The 24917-nt window shown below is 40.4% G+C and overlaps 1 protein-coding gene and 1 pseudogene across 1 annotated transcript; both read right to left on the bottom strand.

The window, feature by feature from the left end:
* Nucleotides 1-1926: 1926 nt before the first annotated feature.
* On the bottom strand, nt 1927-4085 carry LOC135259611 (zona pellucida sperm-binding protein 4-like; annotated as a pseudogene).
* A 1962-nt stretch (nt 4086-6047) lies between these two features.
* rnf103 (ring finger protein 103) lies at nt 6048-24574 on the bottom strand. Its single transcript, XM_064344158.1, has 4 exons — nt 23802-24574; nt 21974-22116; nt 12092-12207; nt 6048-9562 (listed from the first exon to the last, which is right to left on the bottom strand). Exons 1-4 carry the CDS (start codon nt 24025-24027, stop codon nt 8020-8022), a joined length of 2028 nt encoding a protein of 675 aa, XP_064200228.1. The 5' UTR covers nt 24028-24574; the 3' UTR covers nt 6048-8019.
* Nucleotides 24575-24917: the final 343 nt, after the last annotated feature.

Genomic DNA, 24917 nt, shown 5'->3' with positions numbered 1-24917 from the left:
TAGGCCCACAATTAATTTCCCAAGATGGTTAAAGAATTCTGGGCCAAAACCATCAGGACCTGGTGATTTCCCATTTTTAAGGGAGTTAATCATTTCTAAGACCTCTGCTTCTGTTAGTGGTCTTAAAGTATCACATTGCTCGTCTGATAAAGTTGGGAGTATATATCTATTAAGAAAAGGCTGCTGTGAGCAGGTGTGCTCAAACTATCCGATGTATAAAGATTTTGATAAAACTTAAACTGTCTTAAACTGATTTTTTTTTGTCACAAACTGTTTAATGCCATTACTGTTTGTAATAAGGGGTTCCTCCCTTCAACTGAGCTATAAATCTGCCAGATTTAATACCATATTCAAATAGTTCATGTTCTGATTTCTGTTAAATGCTGATTCAGTGCTGATCGAGCAGCATCAAGTTGTAAAAGACATAGTTACTTCTCACTTAATATGACACTCTAGATTTCTTATCTTTAATTCCAGCTACAACTGGATTACTAAAAATTTATTTTTCCATGCTGAAGTATGACAATATAGCCCCCCTCATATGCCTTTGCAGTATCCCACAATACAGATGGGTTAAGAGTATCATAAGGATAAAGTATTTCCATTGGTCTTCACAATACTTTAAAGAGAGCTGCTAAATAATTTAATTTAAATCAATGGAAAGAGGGGTCTCTAAGGTGGCTTAATCTCAATAGATACGATAGAACTATCAAATATACTACACATGTTAATTTTACATGATTTGGTCCTATGAATAATCACCCTGGATGTCAAATTGATCAATCCCTGAACATGATTGGTAAGAGCAAGAGTGAAACAATCTTGCTCTGAATTAACAATTCTTCACACAAATGATTCAACTCATTACATAATTCTTTGGTAAACTGAGTTTCTCAATGCTGGGGCTAATTTTGGTGGATTATTGTCAATACTTGTGTACCCCTCATGACTGCATGGGCTCTCCATCCCTGTCCTAGTAGCTATGCAGCCATATACTACTCCTGGTGGGGTCCCCCCAATACATAATACTGCCACTTTACCCACTGTGCTATATTGCAAATTCCCTAATTGCCGTTTCTAACCTCTTCCCCACGCTGCCGGCGGGGCTCTTGCCCCAATCCTCGAGAGTGCTTCGAGAGTCGTCTGGTCTCCCCCACCTCTGTGGTCCAGCCCGTCTTTTGTCATTGCCTCCACCCTGCCCACATCTGTCACCACCTGCTGTTCCCCATCACCATCACCCGGCCCCACCCATCATCTGAGCCACACCATAAACCTGACTGACATGTTGGTCACCAGTCCGCACCCTGAGCAGACCAGAGGAGGATGGGTTTCCCCCTTGAGCCTGGTTCCTTCCAAGGTTTCTTCCCATCTGCCACAGGAAGTTTTTCCCCCTTGCCACAGTTGCCTTAGGCTTGCTCCTATGGGGGTTTAGGCCACGGTTGTCTGTAAAGCGTATTGTAAAATACACTATACAAATAAAATTTGATTGATTTGATACTTGGGTCAAGTGCACAATTAATACCCTCCTATTGTGATACTTCAGAAAGTAGTTTAGAATAAAATGAGGCTTGGAATATATTTGGGAGAGTATATGCTACCTGAAACAATACTCCTCAGTATGGAGTTTTTTTTTTTTTTTTTTAAATACAAGAAGAATTGCAACCCCCCCTCTTGGTAAATTGTAGGAAGAACGAAAGTAGACCAACCCAGTTTAATTTAGCGTGTTCTATCAGAAAGATGAGGTTCCTGAAGCTTGGCCACCTGGGCTCTCTTAAGATGTTCCTCTTCATAGGGTGATTAATTCATTTTACATTACATGAAATGATGTTTGTCAAACTCATCTAGAGGGGAAGAGGAGAAGAGGAACCACACTTAGCACTTAAATGCCAGTCACCCATAGTTGACATTAAACCAGAAACATTGGGGTGTTGTACAACAGCTTTTATTTATAAGATGCTCACAGCTTTAACCTCCTGCAGAGAATGTGATCTCCACACACGACAGCCAGGACCAAGACAGAGACAAGCACAACCGAGGCAGCCATTTCCAGCAGGCCATAGCCAAGTGACTGGGGCACTGGAAACAAAAACCAACAGCCACATTAGTTATTCATTACAAAGACACAGTACAGATGAATCTACTATAGAGGTGCCACTCGCCTTCATTGTCAGAGTAGGTGTCAGATACTGGGGGCTCCAAGTCCAGCAAGATCACTTTCTGACTAGAAACCACTATAGTTTCCCCAATGGAAACTTTTCTTTAGTAGCAATAGTCCTCCCTGAAAAGCCACAGTAGGAGTTAGTGCCCACGTCACACTGCCTTAGAAGCTGAAGCACAGGGCACCAGCATCTTCCATTAATCACTCACTCTGCCTGCTGCATCTCTGTTCACAGCGATCAGCAGCAGAAGGGTGGCAGTGCTGTACTACAATGGATGAACACCTGTGAGGAAGTAGTCAAGGATTAAAATCCTGTTGCATGAAGCAGGAACAGTAAAGTAGCAGTCAGACAGTACCGTTTCCTTCAGCAAGGAGGTAGCATCCACAAAAGTAAACATCTGGACAATGAACCGCTTGTAATGAGTTGGGTATTGGAGCCCAGAGGAGCCATCCACAGGAACCAAGGTGGTCAGGTACTGGTCACCATGGTAGGGACACCTGCAAAAGGACAGTGATCATTTTGTTGGGGGGGGTGGTTGGTGGAAGAAGTGGCCAGGAAAAGTCAGTGCAAGTTACCCATTAACCAGAAGACTCTGGGGCAGGCTGAGGATGTGGCCCAGCAGTGTTCCAGAGTCAGGACAATGTTGGGATCAGTCCTCTCCAAGACACGCACCTCCACATACACAGGTTCCCGCAAAACCTGTGTCACAGGGTAGTCCACTTCACTGTAGTAGGAGCTGTACACATTTGCTAGAGACCATGGAGGGCAGGTTAACATGGCCCATGGAACAAGCATTTTAATAAAAAAATTAAAAAAAAGCTTAGCTTTCAGTGATCCTTTTGAGTCACATTGGCCATTAGCTAATCTGAGCTCCACACGGAGGGGTCCTGGAGCAGCTACTGGAAGGGGAGGAGGAACGGTGTTCACCTCAGCCACCAGAGACACCACCTCACTACCAAGATACCGGCACTGGAAGGAAAGTCTAACACAAGTCAGTGATCAGGAACAGGAGAACCAAGTCAAAGACCCTTCACTTAAACACACTGTCCCTTGTGATGGAGCCCAAGAGTCCAATCCCCACTTCATATGAAGAGGACAACCTGTTCTCATACATAACTCTTCCTCCTGGAAGAGGAAGGAAATGGTTAGTGTTAAGCAGCAAGTCAACTCCCTTAAAGGGAAAAAGGGAGGAAGCAGTGGCATCTACAGGACCACAGGTTGCTGCATCACGCTCTAGCAGGCTTAGAGTCAAGGCGGTAGCTCTGGACACCACAACCAGAAACAGACCATCCCGGAGACAGTGAACTGTAACTGGGGGGTAGAAAGTGACACGTGAACCAAGGACAAAAGCAGGTAGCACCATTTTAACAGCAATCAATACAAAGAACCACTCACAATGACCCAATGCTTACCTTAGTTTGCATAATAACACTGTTGTTGATCAAAGCAGCAGTTCATGGCTTCACAGTCAGTGCTAGTAATGCTAGGGTCTCCACATGGCACCTTCTCAAAGCCACTGACTTGGAATCTCTGAAAAGGAACCGCTTCCGAACCCTGTGGTCCAAAATATTTATCTTGGTGCTGTGCCAAAGTAATGGCCAAAACACCAAGCCATACCACAAGCTGCCCACTGCATCTGTACACCTTCATACTGAAAGAAAGGATGTTTGTAAAGAAGCTCTCCACTGCACTTTAAATACTTCAGCACTCTGATTGTCTCAGCTGGGTAATTAGTCAATGATACTTCTGCAGGTTGTCTGAACTCAGTACCAAGGTGCATCTCATGCAATCCAACAAATGATTGCACTTAGTGGACTGGTCTAGAAGGGCAAGAGTTGTGTTGATTTTTTTGTGTGCCACTTCTAATCCCTTGACTAATTGACATTGTTTAACGCATGTGTTGCTATTATTTCAGAATGCTTTCCTTCAACTTATTTTAATTGAAAACAGGTTTGGCTTATTGATTTTGTTTCAGTGACCAGATGTAAACACTTTCAGCAGTTTAGAGTTAACATATTTTACCAGCCAGTCTATTATGTAAACAGGCACATTCTTTCTGAAAGGCTAATTTACCACATTGTAAAACTAAAAGCATGATTTGATCTTAAAACTCCTGAGGCACGAAAATTGGCTATTATACTTCATGGCAAGCAACAAAATAAATACTTCAACAGACGTAACAAAAATAAATACTTCAACAGACCTTAAAATAATCTAATTAAACAATTAACCACTCATAACAATTCAGGAGTTGCAACTGGTTGGAATGGAAACCAGTTAATGCAGGGATTGCTATACCTTTTAATTCTTCAGTCTTATTGTATGTTTCATGTATTTTGATTTCTTTACTCTCAAAGCAGCTGAGAATTTCTACAAGGCTTTTTTAATGTTTCCTCCATTAACATGAGCAGGGCCCCTGATTGTAATCCCTGAGCTGTGAAAGCACAGTGGTATTTGGTGAGAGGTCCATCTACAGGCCCACAGTTCTGGAATAGAAAATGAGGTACTGGGAATATGACAACATAACAGAACACCAACTGTTCCATCATGTATTGCATGGCCCAGGTGGCATCATGTACCAAAACTTTATGATTGGACAATTCTAAAAAACCTTCTCACAATTACCAGTCAAATTTGCAGTGGTTCAGTACCGGAATAGTTCAACCACAAGTAAGAGGTCATCTTGTTCCCATCAGCCAATTGCAGCCACCATCTTACTTAAAACGCTAGGGGGGCAGAGCAGGACTGTTAGCAGCCCCTAAGGGATGGTGTGTGATGACTCCTGGGACCTGGATGAGACTCAGGTTGTGTTCAGGTAGTGTGGGACAGTCGTTGGTATCCACTACCCTCCCATTTTGGACAAGGAACAGACTGGATGAGGTGGCGCTGTGCGTGTGTCCCACAGCCAAGTGGGGACATGCGTAATGTGAAGATAAGTAGGATGTTGGTGTCCTGTGCTCAGGTACGAAGTGTAGAGATGCTCTTTACTCAGGAAAAGCCCAAGCTACATCTATCCAGTGAAGGTGGTTAAACTCACAAGTACACAAGTGTAACTGTTTGACATCAATCCCGGAATCCAAAATGTGTGCGATCAGTTCTCTTGGCTGGGACCTTGGCTTTTAGCTTAGCAAGCTAATCATATCGGACACTGTGCCTGTCAGTTAGCTGAGGTTATTGCTGGACTTTAGAGGGAGAACTTAGTGGGTTTTTTTTACTGTAATCACATAATTCCATTACACATAGACTTCAACAAAAAAATAATTTGCTTGTCAATGGTTAAATAACAAGAAAATTTTCTTGCCGTTTTTCTGTGAGGATGACTTTCCTGACTCTGACAGTGCCCTATTTCTGAAACAGAGTTTAAGCAGCTGAGACTAAGGCAGGGGGACAATTCCAAAGTCTGCTCAGGTTTGTCAGAGGTTTTTCTACAAAAGGGGCCTGGGGAGTGTGTGTGGGACTAACACCTCACAAGCCACTGCTACTGTGGTGTCTTCAGTTAGCCTATGTGGACAGCAGTACTTGTAAGCAGGCAGCCACTTCTCTCCTTCCTGGAGCTCCCTGCGGATTTGACACTATTAAGTAAAGAATCCAAAATGAGTCTCTATGGCAGTGACCTACCGGTGCATGGGGGGAAAATGACTGAACATTTACAGACACTACTAAAATCACCTGCACAAGACCTATTAAATCACTAAAAAAGATATTTTTCCAACACATGGGGTTTCATTTATACCTTTTACATGTGCAGAATTTAATCTGTGTGAAGAATTTGATCCTTTTTTTGGCTGTCTGATTTGGATGCTAAAATTTGAAATATTTAGTTGCAAGCATGTTGCTCATGCATTTGAACATGCCATTAGTGCATGGGAACAAAACCAAAAAAAAATCTTGCTATAGATGTAATTTATTGAACATTCATAAGTAACATTTTCCACATGTTCACAAAGGTACAACAGAGGGCATTTCAAGAATTTTGTAATTAAATTAGGTCTGGTGTAAATACAATTATGATTTCATATAAATACTAGACCTATTTGGCTCTTTCCTACAAATCAGTACCCTAAACATACAATTAATATTTGTCTTGGGCAAATTCATTGAACTATAGTGATTTCTGCACAATAAATATCCACCTTCAGGTTTCAAACTTCGGTCATAGATTGCAATGTCATGTGCAAATACAAGGCCTTGAAGCCAAGTGTCCAGACTCTTTTGTTCATAAGCAGAGAGTACTGGGGACATTGAATCCTTTCCAGGCTCAGGTAAGATAGACCAGGGCCATGTCTGAAACAGCTTACTTGTATACAATTGAGTGTACATGTTGCATACAACTTGTATACTCAATAGTAGGTAAGTAAGCAATTTCGGACACTAACCAGTGTGGCATTTGCCACCACGTTGAGCAAGATCACACACGCTTTCCTGATTGGACTAAAACCACATTATGCATCTGGACAAACCAGACCAGCGTGCATCCTGTACAGAGAGAAAAGCAAAGTGTCCTGCATTACCACATGAGGACCAACAAAACTGGAGAAAATGTTTAGACAAGCCAAGTTAAGGTGTGAAAGTCACAGAACAAAAGCAATCTCCCTCATGCCAAAAATTAAAACAGCACAAGCATGACCACTGCTTAACAGAAGCTGCTACCTTCACCCTTAGTGTTGGAGAATTGCACCTGGTCCTTTGGTTTTTCAGAAATGAAATACACAAGAATATAGATGAAGATTACAAGCAAGCAGTGCTAATTTTCAGGGTTACGGTGTGAGCTTGTCCTTACTGCTCTGTGATGGTCCTTACACAGTGAACTATGCAATCCACAAAAAATGCACTTAGTCCTTAAATTTAATGTACATGTTCTAATCCTGTGCATATTTTATTAGTTCTTGCATGGCTTCCGAAAATGATGATGGCCATGTGAAGACAGTCAAAGGAGCCTCCTAGATGCTTAGTATTGTGGGGTGAGAAATTGGGGAACAGGTGCTATCGGTATTTCTTACTGACAATGTCCGGTAGGTGGAGATTGTCAGCCTTCCTCCCCCAGCTAAATAGAGGCACCTTTGTATCTTATTTTATTTACCGGAGCTCCGGCCCCGGCCCAGGAAAAGGTGTGTGCAGAGATCTTACAGCACTTAAGTGCAGTCCTATTCCCAACCACACTGCACTAAATCTCCCCATCTCAGCTGTGAAGTTGCAAGGAGGAACCGGTACAAGCTGAAGGCAAACCTCCAACGCTGCCACTGATCTTAGTTGCAGTTCACTCCTTTTAATTGTAATGATTGAAATCTATATTCTTACACTGACCCCTGCTTCTTTCTTGTGCTTCTGGATGCATAACAGGAAGGAAACAAACACAGAACTGAAGTGAGTAAAATGAGGAAAATGACTGGACTGAAAGAATTCCAAATGACAGTAACCTGGATTCAACGTTGTCCACATTTTCAAATGCAAAAAACTGTAGATTTATTAGTTAAGACTTCTGGTTACGTAATGCTCCCTTGCGAGAGCAAGCGATAGCTTATTTAAGTGTGACTTAGCTTCAGCTAGTTCAATGAGCTTTAGATTATAGTTTAAACGCATAAGCGTTTTTCTGCTACAGCCAAATGTTTTCATGTCCTTTAAAGTCAAGGCAACCAAATGTAAAAAATGTTTTTAATCATTAGTGCTTCTGTTGTATACCATATTATTTTCCCTTCTGTCCACCCTAAAGTAAAACTAAGGTTCAAACCACAAAAAAAAAAACAGTTTAACATAGCTCTAAAGACTAACATTGACACATCAAGTATTAAGATAAGTTAAGTGCAGGAAGCAGGATTGTTCCCCAGGCCAGAGTGATCCAGCGGCACGCCCCATCCTGCTTCTATGGGCGCTGTTCCTGCAATCTGTCAGGTTTTTTCTTGTAGGATGGCCATCGGCACACGGGACAGCAGTGCCGGCCGGCTGCCAGCCAGATCACAATGCACTGCTGGTGGAACACGTGACCACACGGCAGCCCCATAACGAGGCAACTGTCCGCAAAGTTCTCCAGGCACACAACACACTCCGTGCACCGCAGCATGCTAGTTGGCCAGGAACACCAATCTGCCTCCCGGCCCTCTCCGCTACCATTTATGTTGCATGCTTCATACCCTTCGCCTCCCTCTGAACCAGTTCCACTTCCCAAACCTTCATGCTCACACGTGCACCTTGAGGCCAACACTTCCTCACCCCCACCGTGCTCGTCGTCAGATGATTCATCCTGCTCACTCCTGGACTCGCCTTCTGATTCGCCACCACCATCATAGAGGCCATCCTCATCCACCCCACTGCCAGCTGCCCTTCTGTGGCCATGGCGCCTGAAGCGCCAGGTGGCAAGGCTCTTGATATAGTCGGTGGGGATGAGTGGGTGGAGCCAGAGGTCAGGGAAGGCCAGCCTCTCCAGGAGGAAGTCTGGGTCGTCGTCCCAGTCAGATTCATTGGGGAAGTTGTGGAAGGAGGCGATGGGGTGGATGAGGTAGCTGGTGTACCAGTCCCAAAGGCTGGACAGCCACTCTAGGTTGTTGGCATTAATTTCATCTTCATTGTTGTTCCTCCGTCTCTTTTTCTCAAAGTAGTCGACGAGCAGGCCATGCCCAAGGTAGGTACCGAGGAAAAGTGCCGGGTGGGAGGAGTAGAAGGTCCAGTCAGCCCTCACCCAAGAGGCTAGTGCTGTGGTGTCAGCATACCTTAGCAGCTTCAGGCTGTACTCATAGAAGCTGTCCAGGTATGGCAGCTGCAGGAAGCCCAGTATAGGCAGCCAGGAGATGATTAGTAGAGAGTTGTAGGTCCCCAGGGTGCTGATGAGGACTACGAAGCGCTTGACTGTAGCACCCTGCGTGATAAACAGGTCCATCCAGGCCATCAGGTTGACCATGACCAGGCTGAGTACAAAGAGGTCATTGACCTCAGGCTGAACCGAGCGCAGGAAGGTGTCCATGGCATGGAGGGAGATGAACTCCCCAGTGCTGTTCCCATATCGGTACATACCTTCAGGGGTCTTCAGCACATACGATGGTACCTGGGACACCCCAATCTCCTTCAGGTGGCTCTCAGCGGCCCAGCCCCGTGTGTCAACAAAGATGAACTCAATGCGCCCCGTGAACTTGACGCTTAGTGCAGAGAAGAAGGCTGGTGGCTGGGCCAGCTCGGCAAACAGGAACATCTTCACTGGATGCTCACTGGCATGCCACTCCTGCTCCAGCTCACGCGGCGTGCAGAGGGTCTTGATCCGAGACGCCACATGAGCAGTCATCCACTTGAAGATGTGCTCTGTCTCCACGCGCCTACCGTTATACTCTTTAAGCATAACTCTTCCTTTGGAAGTGTTGGTCTGGGGTACAGACATGATAAGTGTCGATTTCAGCCAGCCACGTTTCCGACAGTACCTGTGGGGAGAGAGCAGAGAACATGCCAGTTTTAATGCATAAAAAATGTCTTAATATCTACTTGCCAGGTCCTGATATATACATTCATGGAATTTAGGTGGGCCCCAGTGATGGCGAATTTTGGTACACAAGCACAAATTAGGAATAGTGTCTTTACAAATGTATGCAATATATACTGTGTATACAAATACCAGTGCGTATAGAAGTTTCTGACACTCAAACAAATGTTCAAACAAGGCTCCTAGTCACAATAACAAGTGCAAGACACCAACTGTGAGCTTTGTGACTGATTTTCAACCTTCCAGGGGAAATGTCTGTGTTTTTGCCACCCAATGGAACAAATGTTTGAATGGTACAAACATTTATTGAACTTTTGATCATGCAAATTACTTTTTGAGTCTGCTAGATTCATTATGGTCATTTGAGAAGGTTATTCAGCAAAAATCTGTACACAAACATAAGAGAGATGAAAATCAACCCTCTGTTTGTGGGTTGTAATCCTGTGATGACATCTCAAAGAATGTTACCTTTGGCTCAATCAAAAAGCCTAAAAACAACAGTCCACCCTTTCTGCACCAACCGTTGCCTGGTCCAGTCATGTCAGTGTCCCGGATAAGTGAAAAATAAAAGACTGAGGCCTTTGTAAAGCACAAATTTTGTACCTAATTTTGTAGTAACGCCATATTTAATCAGTTCACTCAATAATGAAAAGCACTTAAATATGTGACCTTGCACAATACTTTGACACTGACCAAGCTTTTTCACCACCTTATCATAACCTTGTCTGAACACACACGTGACATTGGGTGCCACAGTGATTTACCATCCAGGGGCAAAAGGATGTGCTTCTAAACCTATGGTCTGTTATGCAGGTTTCTTGTCAAAAATGAGAATCTGTCACCATGTCCAGAAATTCAGTAAAACATTTATGCGTTTTATTCCGCATAACAAATTACAATTGCTTTCCATTTAATGCTCACTTTATCCACTAATCTCATCTTACAAATATCTCCTGAGCAACTTCAGGAATAAAAATTATTATTATTATTATTTAAAAATATTTTGTGCATTTACAATCAGTATCTGGGTAAAGATACACCTCTAACACCTACAGACTGAATAACTTTATTTATACAGTAAAAGGCATTGTACATAGGGCTGAGATCCCTGACAAATTGGTAGTTTAGAGTATTATTCGTGACATTTTAGACTTAAAAGATTTCTGTTTAAAAGGTCATTTTAAATAGAAATAGATTTCACTACTATTTCAGCTCTTTGAGTTAAAAAAAGAGTTGCACTGAACTTGCACTGAACGTAAATCAGGATGGTGATTCTGTTAAGTATATAAGGATGGCCCATCAGCATACAACTGCATCTCACTGATGAAGGCAACACACCCAGACATTTGAATCTTCCGGCCATAAACATGTTAAGTGTGAATCTTTTCTAAATGCAGGTACTTTAAAGTCAGAAACATTTTGACAAAATGTTTCCAATGGTGTAATGCCTCTCCCTTTTAAAAATGTTGATGATTGCTGATCGAGGTGGACTGTGTGGCTGTAAGCAGATCCATCTATTTCCAAAGGACATTCAAAAAGTTATTTCAACAATTGCTTAAACGTAGGAAATTTATCATAAAAAGAAACCTGCATGCCTGTCATAAAACATTCAATCAGTGCTAACCTTCAGGAGGATGTATGGTTCTACAAATTCTTTAAATCATTTTCCTTATTAAAAACTGCCAGACAGAGCATGTCAACGATGTGAATCACACGGTACTCTTTTTTTTCTCAATTTCAGGATGACCCAGTTATTTATAAGGGATGGTCTTCCCAATGCCACCGAAGGGGAAAGATAATACACTGACTCTGAAAAAGCAATCTGCTTGGCAGATTGCCAAAAGAAGGTAGCCAACTTAGTCTTCACTGAACTTCTGTGAATTAGTATTAATTACTACAGTAATTTTACATACTTTTCCATTTTTATTTTACTACGATACCTTTCGCTAAGGTTCCATAATGAGATTTTGAAAACATTTTTCAATCTGTATTGCTAGTATTCTTTTCACTACAAATACCTTTAGGTCATGGGCACAAACCTATGCCTCTACAAAATAGTTCCAACCTGCTGGTATCATGACCAGTTGCCAAAGTGCAACTACAGTACAGTACCACTAATTAATACATTGTGTCTTGGCAAAATGAACTACAATTCAAACTATAAGGCTTCAAATAGCAAACCTTTTTAATGAACAGCACTTTGAGAGGTTCTACAAGCAAATAAAAACAAGGGTAAGTGTATAGTTAAACAAAACATTTTGTCCAAATGTTTACCCAGGATTCATACTTAAATACTAATTTCCAACAAACAAAATTAATTGAGAACTTCTAGATTCATTTGTGTATCAAAGGACAGTACTAAGGGAAAACTACAATGGTCATATCTTTTTATAACTAGTTATATGGTACCTTTCAGTAGCAAAGCATAGAGAGAAAAAATTCCGTAGCAAACCATACAATTTGGGCTCACCTGGAGTCGCTAGAGCAGTTGAAAGTGCCGGTCCGAATGCCAAACTGAGAGACCTTTTTGACCATCTTCCCCCAGTTGGCTTTACTCACTAGAGGGTGTCTGTCTTTGGCTATCACCTGTGGAAAGAGATTAGTTTTGTTTGACATGCATCAAACCAATGTCTACAGCCTGCCTGATCCTGTGCTTTCTGTAACCTGGGTCATGGTGCCATGTTCCAAGTGTTTCTACACACACAAAAGTGTATGTATTGTAACAATATCTCCTACATTTTTGTGGCTGGAGGCTTTTGGAGACAAAGTGGATACCCACACTGAGAATGCAAAAAAAATCTGCTTGTGAAAAAATGATAAACTCCGAGTCAAAATCACAACTGTCAGATAAACACATAGAAAATCCCTCAGGTTGCTGCATTCAGAGAACTCCTTCAGTCTTATTATTATTATTATTATTATTATGAATTATGAATTCATTTATAAAGTGATTTTAAAGTGCTTTTAAAACAAAGAAAAACAGAAAAAAACAAAAAGCAAGACGAACAAAAATCACGAGCCAGTTTTTAGGTCTAAGAGGAGGTTCAAAAATGATGGAGTCTGTGCTGCTCTGAGATGGCAAGAAAATCTCTTCCACAGACACGGGGCAATGCAACAGAAAGCACACAGCAGGATGCATCATGTCACATGAAAACAGAATTTACAAACCCATGTCTTATGTCATCCTTTATACAGTTGCAAGAAAAAAAATTATGAACCCTTTGGAATTACTTTGATTTCTGCACTAATTACTTATCAAATCTGGTCCGATTTTCATGTAAGTCACAATAATGGACAAACTCAATCTGTTAAATTAATGACAAACAAATAACTGTGCTTCTTGTCAATACTAAATGCATCATTTAAACATTCACAGTCTAGGTTGGAAAAAGTATGTGAACCTCAAGGCTAATGACTTCTCCAAAAGCTAGGCTAATTGGAATCAGGTGTTCCAATCAATGAGATGAGATTGGAGGTGTGGGTTGGACACAAAGCTTGGTTACTTACAATCTGCTCTTCTCTGTTCATGTGAACCATGCCCTGATCAAAACAATTTTCTGAGGATCTTAGAAGAACTGTAGAGGTGCATAAAGCTGGAAACGCTACAAAATAATTTCTAAAGGCCTGGGTGTTCAACAAACCAAAATAAGACAAGTTGTCTGCAAATGAAGGAAATTACTTCACTATTGCTACTCTCCCTGGGAATGGGCATCCTGCAAAGATCACGGCAAAGTGCAGCGTGCAATGCTGAACCCTAGGGTAACAGCAAAGAACCTGCAGAACCCTCTGTTCATACGTCCACTATAAGAAAAACACTAAATAAGAATGGTATTCATGGGAGGACACCACAGATGAAACTACTGCTCTCCAAAAAAAACCCCACTGCTGCACATCAAGTTTCAAAATACCACCTGCATGTTCCGCAACACTTCTGGGACAATATTCTACAAATAGATGGAGACAAAAGTTTAACTTTTTGTCAGAAATGCACAAAGCTACATTTGGAGATAAAAGGCACTGCTCACCAACACCAAAACCTCATCCCCACTGTGAAGCATGGTGGAGGGACCACCATGGTTTTGGGCTGCTTTGCTGCCTCAGGGCCTCAACAGCTTGCAATCATTGAGAGATCAAAGAATTCAAAATTTTGAATTCAAAAGTTTTACAGGAGAATGAAGCTGAAGCTCAATTGGGTGATGCCACAAGACAATGACACGAAACACCTGAGTAACCTAAGTTTAAACAGAAAAAGATTTATGTTTTGGAATGACCAAGTCCAGACCTTAACCCAACTGAGATGTTGTGGCATGACATGAAGAGGGGTGTTCATGCAAGAAATATGAATGAACTGAAGCATCTTCATCTGTACAGAGGAATGGTCAAAAATTTCTCCTAACCATTGTGCAATTCTGATCGGCAGCTATAGGACGAGGTTGAGGTTACTGCTGCTAAAGTGGTCCAACCAGTTAACTAGATACAAGGGTTCACATACATTTTCTAGCCTGAACTGTGAATGTTTAGACAATGTATTCAAGAAAGACATGAAGTTTCACTGATTGTGTTATTACACGTGACAGAATAATAGACAGAATTGGCTATTTTTGTGACTTAAATTAAGATCAAACCACATTTAATGAGCAAATAATCAAGGTAATTCCAAAGGGTTCACAAACTCTTTCTTGCAACTGTATATCACTAAATGCACTTATACCTGATGTATTAATGAGTCTAATGTAACAATGAAGGTATTAATACATGTTAATACAAGTTTAAAAAATATACAGTACATAGAACTATATCATCATATTCAGGGATTAACACCAATGGTTGCCTGATTGCCCAGGGTAGAGACAGAACTTAGAGCTCCACACTACCCACACATTGCAATCAAGCTAGCAAACCATTTGCTCCAGAAATTGCCTCCCACCCAAACCGGGCTCTATCAAAGGATATTAATAGTGGCCTTTACTGATATAGACTAATTGTTATGATTTGGTGCAAGCTCATGCCATAAGTCTCCAGTTGTGTGTGAAATTCAAAAATGAACCATTAAAATACAACTGGGTTACAGTGTTCCCCATAATGAATGAATACTGCAGCAGGTTTTTAGTGGTATTCTCATGTGTTGAATAATGATGAGCATATTTAGCACGTCATAGATACAGTATGTGCACTGCAGTGGACACCTGGTTAAGCTTAGATACATACCTCTGCTTGCAGAAGAAAATGTGTGTGTGTGTGTGTGTCTGCGTGTGTGTGTGTGAGATTAAAATGAAGAATGTTGTACATCAATGAGCTTGGACAGGCTATTACTAAAATGTTTATATTTAACATCAGTTCCAATATAAAACTCCAATTATGAGAAACCCTCAAGACACAGTTTCTTTGACAAATTAACTCTGCAATAGAAAAGCATCAACGTGTAGATTCAAAATAAATATTAAAATAATAGCTATTGCAACAGGGAAATCATACAACTACGTTCTCGCTCTTGTCTTTTGGTATCTTTTCATGCCTGAACAATATTGTGCATCCTCAAATCAACATTTCAATGGGTCAAAGAAATAAGTCTGTCATGAACAAAATGGCTTTCTGGAAGTAAATTCAATGTCACAAAACTGCAGATGCAATGAAACCAAAACAGAAACCTCACTGTGTCTTTACACAATAGTAGATTAAAACATTACATAATGCTTGTAATGAACACAAGCAATTTGACCTTGTCCTGGTGCCTTCTTATGTAAACAAATGGAAAAATGTTTTTCATCACATTACCAGGAAGATAGAAAGTCAAGTTGCAGGTGTTTTCCTACTAATTCATATGTTTTTGTGCTTTGGAAAACACTGAACTGAATTTAGCACGCTTGAAAACGTGTAACCCAAATAAAGCTCTTAATATAAAAAGATGAATATTTCATAGTGGTCTGACTGATTAATTATAACCAGAGGTTTTATATGAAAACTAATTTTCATTGGCACATACTGCACCTCTGACCTCCACTTGCTTTCTTGGGATAGTGCTAAAGTGCCTTTATTTAGATAAGATGCCAGATTAAAGGTTTGTTTGAATGGCATCAGCACTCAATCAGTCCAAGTGCATTGGATTGAATTCAGCCCATAATATTTGGCTTTAACAGCAGTTTCAATAAAGATTTGTGACAATCTTCATGTCATCTCATCACCCCCTCCTCCAGAATGACATCTTTATAAATATCTGCTTTTAGCAGAACATAGATGCATTTCAAACACGAAATGACCACCTGTTTTACACTAATACCAAATTAACATTGAAAAAATTTACATGTAACAGAATCAGGCCTAGACAATTACCGTGATGTCAGGTTTCAGTATATACAATGCCTTCCAGAATTGTTTGTGCCTTGGTTAAAGATGAAAAAATGTTGCTTGTCAGCTTGATCAAATATGAGAGCAATTTAATCTTTAAGAGGTAAAATTGTTCAGGTGTTTGGTAAATTGTTTCTTCATCAAGAAACATTTTTATCAACATGTCACAATTATTAGCACCCACAGAAATTCCTAAGAAGAAAATCTAATGAAAGTAAATAGCAATTTAGACTTTATATTTATCTTATTTATGCCTGCAAATACCAATCAACAAGTTTAAGGAAATAATTAAAAATGGTCAAATGAAGCAATAATACAGCTTTATGAACACAAACTCCAGAAGTGGGTTTGATGTAAAGAGTGATGATATATTACTTCACCAAAATTCAGATTACTATTTCTTAATGTACGAACATTCACTGACCCAAACCATGTAATGGCATCAGATGTTCTTCCCATTCTAGCTTTGAAAACATAATAACGTATTGGAAAGGTGAGTATGACATCCACCAAGTTAAGGGTTCACAGGCCAATTGAAGGATACACGTAATGTTCTTGTTTTGGACATATATACGTACAAGCGCATGTTGCAATATCAGGCAAAAGTTTTTTTTAAATCGTGACTGTAGCTTTATTTTGTTTTATGCAGATGTTAGACCACTCTACCCTCCTGTCCTCCCTGGCAGCAACAGGGATCCGCGGCACAGTCCTTGACTGGATTGAGTCCTACCTCTCTGACCGCTCCTTCCAGGTTGCCTGGGCGGGTAAGGTATCACCACCCCGTCCCCTCACCACCGGAGTTCCCCAGGGCTCAGTCCTTGGTCCCCTTCTCTTCTCCATGTACAGCAGATCCCTTGGCCCTGTAATATCTGCCCATGGCTTGTCCTATCATTCCTATGCCGACGACACGCAACTCTTTCTCTCCTTCTCCCCATCGGACACACAGGTCCCTGCCCGCATCTCCGCTTGCCTGAGGGACATACAGAGCTGGATGGACAATCACCACCTGAAGCTCAACCCGGGAAAGACGGAGCTAATCTTTATTCCTGCTCTATCCTCTCCCCTCCTCGACTTTTCCATTTCCTTAGGGGACACCGTAGTGACATCATCACCCTGCGCCAAGAATCTCGGAGTGATGATGGACAACAGGCTGTCCCTCTCCAACAACATTGCAGCAGTAACCCGGGCATGCAGATTTTTCCTATACAACATCCGCAGAATCCGCCCCTTTCTCACCACCTACTCAACCCAGCTCCTGGTCCAAGCAATGGTTCTATCCCGCCTGGACTACTGCAACTCTCTTCTGGCTGGACTACCGGCATCTGCCACCAGACCCCTGCAGCTCATTCAGAATGCTGCGGCTCGTCTGGTCTTCAACCTCCCCAGACACTCCCACGTAACTCCCCTGCTCACTACCCTCCACTGGCTGCCTGTTATAGCTCGCATCAAATTCAAAACATTGGTCCTAGCATACCAGGCAGTCAAGGGATCAGCCCCAGCATACCTTCACAAGATATTCAAACCCTACATGCCAGCCAGATCCCTCCGTTCTGCTACCTCAGGACGCCTAGCACCTCCCCCTCTTCGCACCTGCACTTCCAGAACACGTCTCCTGTCTGTTCTGGCCCCACGATGGTGGAATGACCTCCCTGTGGAGGTCAGAACAGCTGAGACTGTGACCCATTTCAAACGACGACTGAAGACCCACCTCTTCAGGCTGCACCTCTCCCCATCCCTCCCTTCCCCCCTGTAAATGACTAAACTTAGGGTTGTAACTAGGCAGCTGTTTCATAGGTGACTTAGTTGTTGCGCCTGTCTTAACGACTACTTGTATTTTTATTTATTTTTATTTTTCCATAGATTGCGTTGTTGCCGTTCTCGTTGTTAGTGTTAATCAGTTTAACCATCAGGGTCCAAGTTGAACTATGCGGTTGTTCCCTGTACTTGGACCGGTACTTCTCTCTAGGGGTTTCGTCATACTTGTTCCTGGTTATGGTTATACACTTTGTTGTACGTCGCTCTGGATAAGAGCGTCTGCCAAATGCCTGTAATGTAATGTAAATGTAATGTTAGCTCCGCTGCTATTTTACAACAAAAATACTAGAAAATTGAAAAACTTAACAAGGGATTTATACATAACTCGGATCAGTAAATCACCCCTCTATTGCATAATACATTCTTGCTGACACTAGCCACTACAAACTATTTCTGGAAAAAGTACAAAGAAAAAAGTGAATAAATGGAATCTGACAAGCACACATACCGAAGAAACTGTCCCTCAGGGCATTTGACATGTGCGACTGGCTTTTCTCGTTCTGGAGAGAATTTAGCAGAAGAGAATGCAGGTGCACCACTGAAAGTGTGCAGTGCTGATAACGGAGTAATTACCAGCAGGGTAATTCCATGTTAAATCAGCCAAGGTTTTCACCCTTCAACAGTTGAGTAGAGCTCAGACCACCATACATTCTCCTAAATGTGCAAAGCCAGCTGCTGTAGCAATTATATTTACAGTACCCTTTTAGCCATATTTACATACACACACCACTCTGGGTGCCCTTCATAATTATTCACACCTTTGATGAAGTTGAAGACTGTAAAAAAATAAATAATTGCCATTTACATTCCCAAACTTGAACAAAATATTCTACTTCAATAATGATTCACTTTATCAAAATGACACTCTTCTAAAATGATAAATCAAGTGGCACAAGTATTTAAACCCATTTTCAGTTTTCAGGAGCACTACTGTGGTCTGTGGTAGCATTCATATCTAGGGCGATGTTTTTAACCATTCCTCCATATACAGCTCCTTTAGATCCTTCACTTCACTTGTGTTTAATTAAAATCATATTTTCGATTGGGCTGAGGTCTGGAGACCAAAATGTTCACGGCAAAACAGTAAAATGGTTGATCTTGAGGTATGCTTGGGAACACTGATGTTAGCAGTGGTTTCTGCCTTGCTACTCTCCCATGAATCCCATTTTTGTCCAGTCTATTTCTGGAGTGGAGTCATGAACAGTCGCTGCACCCTTGGTGAAATTTTGGCAGGCTGGCCTATCCTGAGAAGATTCACCACTACTCCAAGTGTTCTCCATTTGAAGATAATGGTTCTCACTGTGGTTCTGTGGAGTCCCAGAGCCTTTTCCTTTATTCGGGCCATAGTGCGATTGTAGGAACTTTGTGGCGACTACTTCACTCTGAAGGTAAGGTTCAATATGAGTGAGGTTTAGATTCAACAGGGCTGGCTGCAATCAAGCCTGGCTGTGTGCAATCAGCTGAATCAAATTAACAATTAAATTTGATTAACTGGTTGATTGAGTTACTAAAGGAGCAATTACCTCTTCACATGGGTGATATGGGCGTTTGATAACATTTTTCATTTAATAAATAAAATAACAAAAATGTGTTTTGTGTTTACTCACTTTGTCTAATATTACATTTTGTCTAGAGATCTGAAACCATTCAATGTGACAAATACGCAATAATATAGGAAATCTATATTATGACTGGCTGAAATCTGGAAGGAGGCAATTTGCACAGCACTGTATATAATGCCCAAGTGAATGCCATATTCATATTCCTTTTAAGTGAATTATCAGACTGCATACCTAAAGTACCTGGACACAGTGATGTATAAAGTGTTCTCCATTAAGTAACAAAAAAACATAAGCGGTGGAGTTAGCAAAATCTATTGCTTGCAATGGCAGATGGTCATTAATCAGGCACGCTTTACTGTTAATATGTACAAACCTTTCTTGTTGGGCAGATATGGAAGACACACTAATTGTCTAACCACTCAAATGTGTATTACCCTTGAATGCGCTACTTCATCACTTATTAAATTGTGGCTAAAAAATAAAATGCTTTATAAGAACCCATAGGTTTTTTGTGTAGCAAAATTCTGGGATTTGTAATCATGAAATTATTACTTTGAATCATGGAATGTTTAACATTTGAATGGCCAAGGCTGACTCATAAGGATGCTAATTGGTGTTGACTAATGAGGTATGGATTACGGTCTTAAAATACCTGCCATACCATTGATCATGCAAACAATGATGAAATTAGACCAAAAAAGCATACATGTAAGAGGGGAAACTGGAATTTATTTGCAGCTGAAGGCCACTCTCACCAGTATCCAATCTATTTTGGAAAATATTGAATAATTAAACTAAAAACATAAAATTTGTCACAAGCTTGCCTTTCTTTCATTTATACAGTATTCTCACTTTAGCGCCCTAATAACATTTATAATGGGCCAGTGCAATTCAGGTGGACTAAACTTGTCAAAGTCAATAACCAAAAATAACAATGCATGTAATAAAAAAAATTAATTCATACAAAAGATTACTGAATACATGTTCAAATGTGATGGGTATTTTAAACAGCCATACATACTTATACAGAGAACACCACAGCAATACATTAATGACAAGAGAAAAAAATTCTACTTAACTGCAAATATTGATTAAGTGTGTAACTTCACTAACCAGCGATTCTTTGTAGATGCAGGCAGAAAAAGCTGCTACGATACATGCATCAACTTCATAGCCTAATCCTGACCCTGATCATGAAACCAACCTAAAACATGTAGACAAATGATTTTGCATTGGTATTTCAAATGTATAATAATTATATTTTCCTTCAACAACTGGGATTTCTGATTTCACAAATGAACTACGGCAGCAGCCTACTGTATTTTGCAGTCCCACTTCACATTTGTATGTTTGATAAACTATTTGATTTTGCTTATTTAAATGAGTGAACCCAAAGGGTGTTTGCACGCAAAAAAAAAAAATTTTGTAACTTGCAATTGTTTGGGGGTAAGTCAATTAGCGCATTAAATCAGGTAACACCATGGTAAATCTCTAGTCATATGGTAAAAAATTTGTTTTGCAAATATGTTATTTTTTCCGTAGATGCTGTTTAGAGGAAAATGTGGAAATGTACTAAAAAATTAGGCTATACAATAACAATCGGGCTGGTATTAAAATAAAACAAATAATCAGTATTCTTATATACTTAATTGGAATATGATATTAGCCTAATCCTATAATGGTCACTTACGTTACCCACAGTTCTACCATTATTAGTGCTCAACATGCAGACAAAAGCAGAGATATTGTGACATAATAAAAAGGCTATTTCCTTCACCAACCTTTGTTTTTAGAAAAAGACATCAGACAGTTTCTACAATTTGAGCAGTTAGTACAATCAATAAGGATCCCCAAGTGTTTTGAGAGCCAAATAGGTGTTCACTGGGGGGTACATCCTCTTCCAAAAGGAATCTGTGCCCCCAACTGCCACTTCCAGCTGAGATGCATTTATTCACTAAATAATTCTATTATGCTAACTACAGTACTACTCTGTATTTAATTGGACGAGTGAAATCCTCAACATGTGAATGACATGTAATATCAGTGTTGGAGATCATGAAGTCAGATGTTATCAATTGATAAACTGACAAATTCACCTTTACTCCTCTTCATTTTTAAATGAGATAAAGGCTCATTTGCTCTCATGCTATCTGTCAAATCACTTTCACTGAACAGATAATATCCAATGTACTGACCACATGCAATTGGCAAGTTCTTTGTGCTTCATTGTCTGGAACTAAAATTAACCAGATAGCCACTACATAGAAATAAAGTCTGTGTGTGTTAAAACAAGTTCATACAACATATTTCGTTAACCCAGGAATGGATAAACAACACCATTACGAAATATGTCTGCTTTTAATCTCAAATGCAGCAACTGGCTGTCTGTCACACTAGTTTGTACGTTAAATTTAACATGTAGGCCTACTGATGTTAATGTGCTACCTAACCAAATCGGTTGGAAAACATGTTGGATGTTAGATCAATGTCTATCTAGCTATGATGTACATGATCAGTGAAACCAAGTCCAACTGATTTTGATATGGGGAGATGGACAAAAACACAGGCTTCAAAATGAAAGTCTTTGCTAAACGCTACAGCAATCAATAAATAAATAAAACCAGCTTTACCTGAACTAACCAGATACCATCCTTGGTATCCTCCACCAGCTCATAGAAGTGCATCTCGCCACTGAAGGTGGTGCTGGAGGAGGCCTCTGCCTGCTCTTCCTCATTCTTCAGTGCGGAATACAGCTCTCCCTTCATTAAGTCGCCTGTAAACCACGAGAAAGAAGGCCTTTATTCATTGCATTATTTTCACTCAGACTGACATGCTCAAATGCCATAGTTAGCAAAACCAATTGCTACGCTAAACAGTGAACACAATTTGAACATCTGTGCCCTTGCTCCACTCAGTTTTTACAGAACATATTAAGCATATTATTGAGATTGTTGAGCACTGATCAATTTGATACTGGGGGAAAGATGTTTGAAATTAAACAGCAACTGCAGAGTAGTAGCACCAACTCTATTACCATGATAAAACACTATTAGAGTTAAACATTTCTGGGACTTAGCTACTTCATGATCAAGTGAAATTGTTGCACGACTTGTTAGAATTTTCTAAAACGAATGGTTTGACTAAAACAACACTAAACATGCTAGAATATCAGTGTGCAAATGTAGCCTAAATACCAACAATTTATCAACGTGAAATTTAGCCCATTTTGTTTTTTTTCTAACCACTTATTATTCATTCCATTCACTTTAAAACGTATGTAGGGACTGCTATCAACTCCAAGTCGTAAAAGATGTTAAATGAAACAGCCTATTCAATTTAATTTCTCGTAATTGCTTGTTCCGTGTGTCAAATAAAACGCGCTACAACACACACCGAACGCATCAGGGGTTCACAAACGTGGTTCTTGGGACTCCCTTTATACGGTGGTTTTTCGTTCCAATTACAATCGCAATCCCATAATTTTAACATATTTTTTCTTAATTGGGTGTTTTTTGCGTTTAGAGGGATTATGTACCCTCTTGAGCTAGATAATGTCCGAAATAGGTAGCCTATGCATTCCATCAGGAACGAAATCACCCTGTTCACATTGTGGTTACTGTAACTGTAGCCTACTAAATTCCAAACAACTGCAAATAGACCTAAAACTTCAAATTAAAAACTAAGGTTAATCGATAGGCTCCAAATGGGTGAAAGTGTGGACACCTGGCCACTAAAACGAACCAGCTGGAAGATAATGAAGAATTCAAAAACAAAAGAAAATGAGACAAACCTGCATTGTGTTTAAAAGTTTTAAGAAAAAAAAAGAAATTAAACACGAGTTCAACAAGCTAATTAAGAGCCTAATGATCTACCTCTGTATTTGACTGATCAAAAAAGATCTCTTTTTAATTGTTTCCAATGTAGAACAATATCAACATGGGAATTTTATTCTTCGTGTATGCAAAGATATTTCTGGTAATGTGGCTTAAGAGGGTAAATAATACATCTCAACATGAAAAGCACCTAATTAAGAAAAATTAGCAGCTTATTAAAATTCCGCTAATGCAACTGTAGTTGGAACAAAAACCAGCATACACAGGGGGTCCCAGGACCGAGCTGGTTTGGGAGCCACTGGTCGAAATATAAGCGCATCAGGGAAATGCTCGTTTGAAAACACCATTACGACATCCGCTCTAAGAATTTTTTAACGCTTGGTGGTTGTTTAGTTTATATGTATTACGTTTTGAATGCGAAAACTTAGCTGGGTACCCTAGCGTACCACTTAAATGCAAGGTTATTTGCTAATGCTACATTACCGCAATGAATCATACATAAGGGGAACCATTCTTACCGATTCCTTCGAATTTTTCCCCCTCAAAATTGCCTTGTTTTTAATGTCGTTTCTTTTAGCAGTATAAAATGTAGGCTGTGACTCTACAGGAGAAACAGCCAACTCACCAGATTTTTCGACCAGCTCCCGGACATCCTTCTTCTCTGGAAGTCCAGAGTATCCCAAACCACGGCATTCTAGAATCGTTTTCAGCTTCTTGAAGCTGAGTGTTACGGGATCCACCAGCTGAGTGGCAAAGATACCCGTTTCATACCAGACAATTGCCTCAAAAAACCTAGCCAGAACGAACAACACCAAAAAATATAGTAGCAAAAAAAATAGTTTCAACCACATTTTCCCTTTCCAATAGGAATAGGCTATTTTACAATTGTCTGTAATATCCGCCTACGACTTGGCAACTTTGCATTGGTTGGGAGTCTAACAGTCTCCTAATTATTCGATCTCCATTTGCAATACACCGCTTCGCCTATCGCATCTAGAGCAAGTAAACAGCTACCTAAAAATGACAAAGCCGAACGCCTCCCGGTTACGAAAAGATCAATGATTTCCGATTACCGCAACTGCAAGGCCTTAAAGCCAAATGTACAGTCTCTCGGTGTCCACCATTTTCAGAAGTTGTTTCTGTCGGGCGAATGTCTAAAATAAAACAGCACCGCAATATTTGGCTGTCCACTGTCTTCGCAGCCTAGTGAATTACAGACCGCATTTCCTCTTAGAATGCATGTTGCCGTGTCTACTGATTGCTGTAACTTTTTTAATCTACAGCCGGTGGATCACAGCATATGAGTTGAAAGATTGTTGCCGTTGTCCTTTCGGCTCAGTTGCTGATGTTGGAGGAGCGCCTTGTGTGCCAGATCAGCTGGCACACAAAACAAAGTGACGTCTCTTCCTCCTTCTTCTGCTGTGGGGGGGTTTCTGAAATTTTTATCGTACAAACATTGTTTACTGCCACCCAATGGCAGGGCTGTACTACTACTTCGATCATTTTGTTTTGTTAATAATTTTAGAAATACCGATCAGTAGGCTATTTAACATAGTAGGCAATATTATAGCACATTAAACATTATAAGGTGTAATATATTATTCATAACCTTAACTATTTAATATTAATATGTGTTCAATACCCACTGATACCAGCTCACAGCTCATTTGTCTTTTGGACCCAAATAATCTGTCATCTTTGATTTTCTCCTATTTTTAACTTCTTGAGATATACTTTAAAA

This window comes from Anguilla rostrata, chromosome 7, assembly GCF_018555375.3.
Source record: "Anguilla rostrata isolate EN2019 chromosome 7, ASM1855537v3, whole genome shotgun sequence".
Taxonomy (NCBI): domain Eukaryota; kingdom Metazoa; phylum Chordata; class Actinopteri; order Anguilliformes; family Anguillidae; genus Anguilla; species Anguilla rostrata.
Note: the sequence above shows the minus strand (reverse complement) of the source record. Positions and strands in the feature narration are given on the sequence as shown.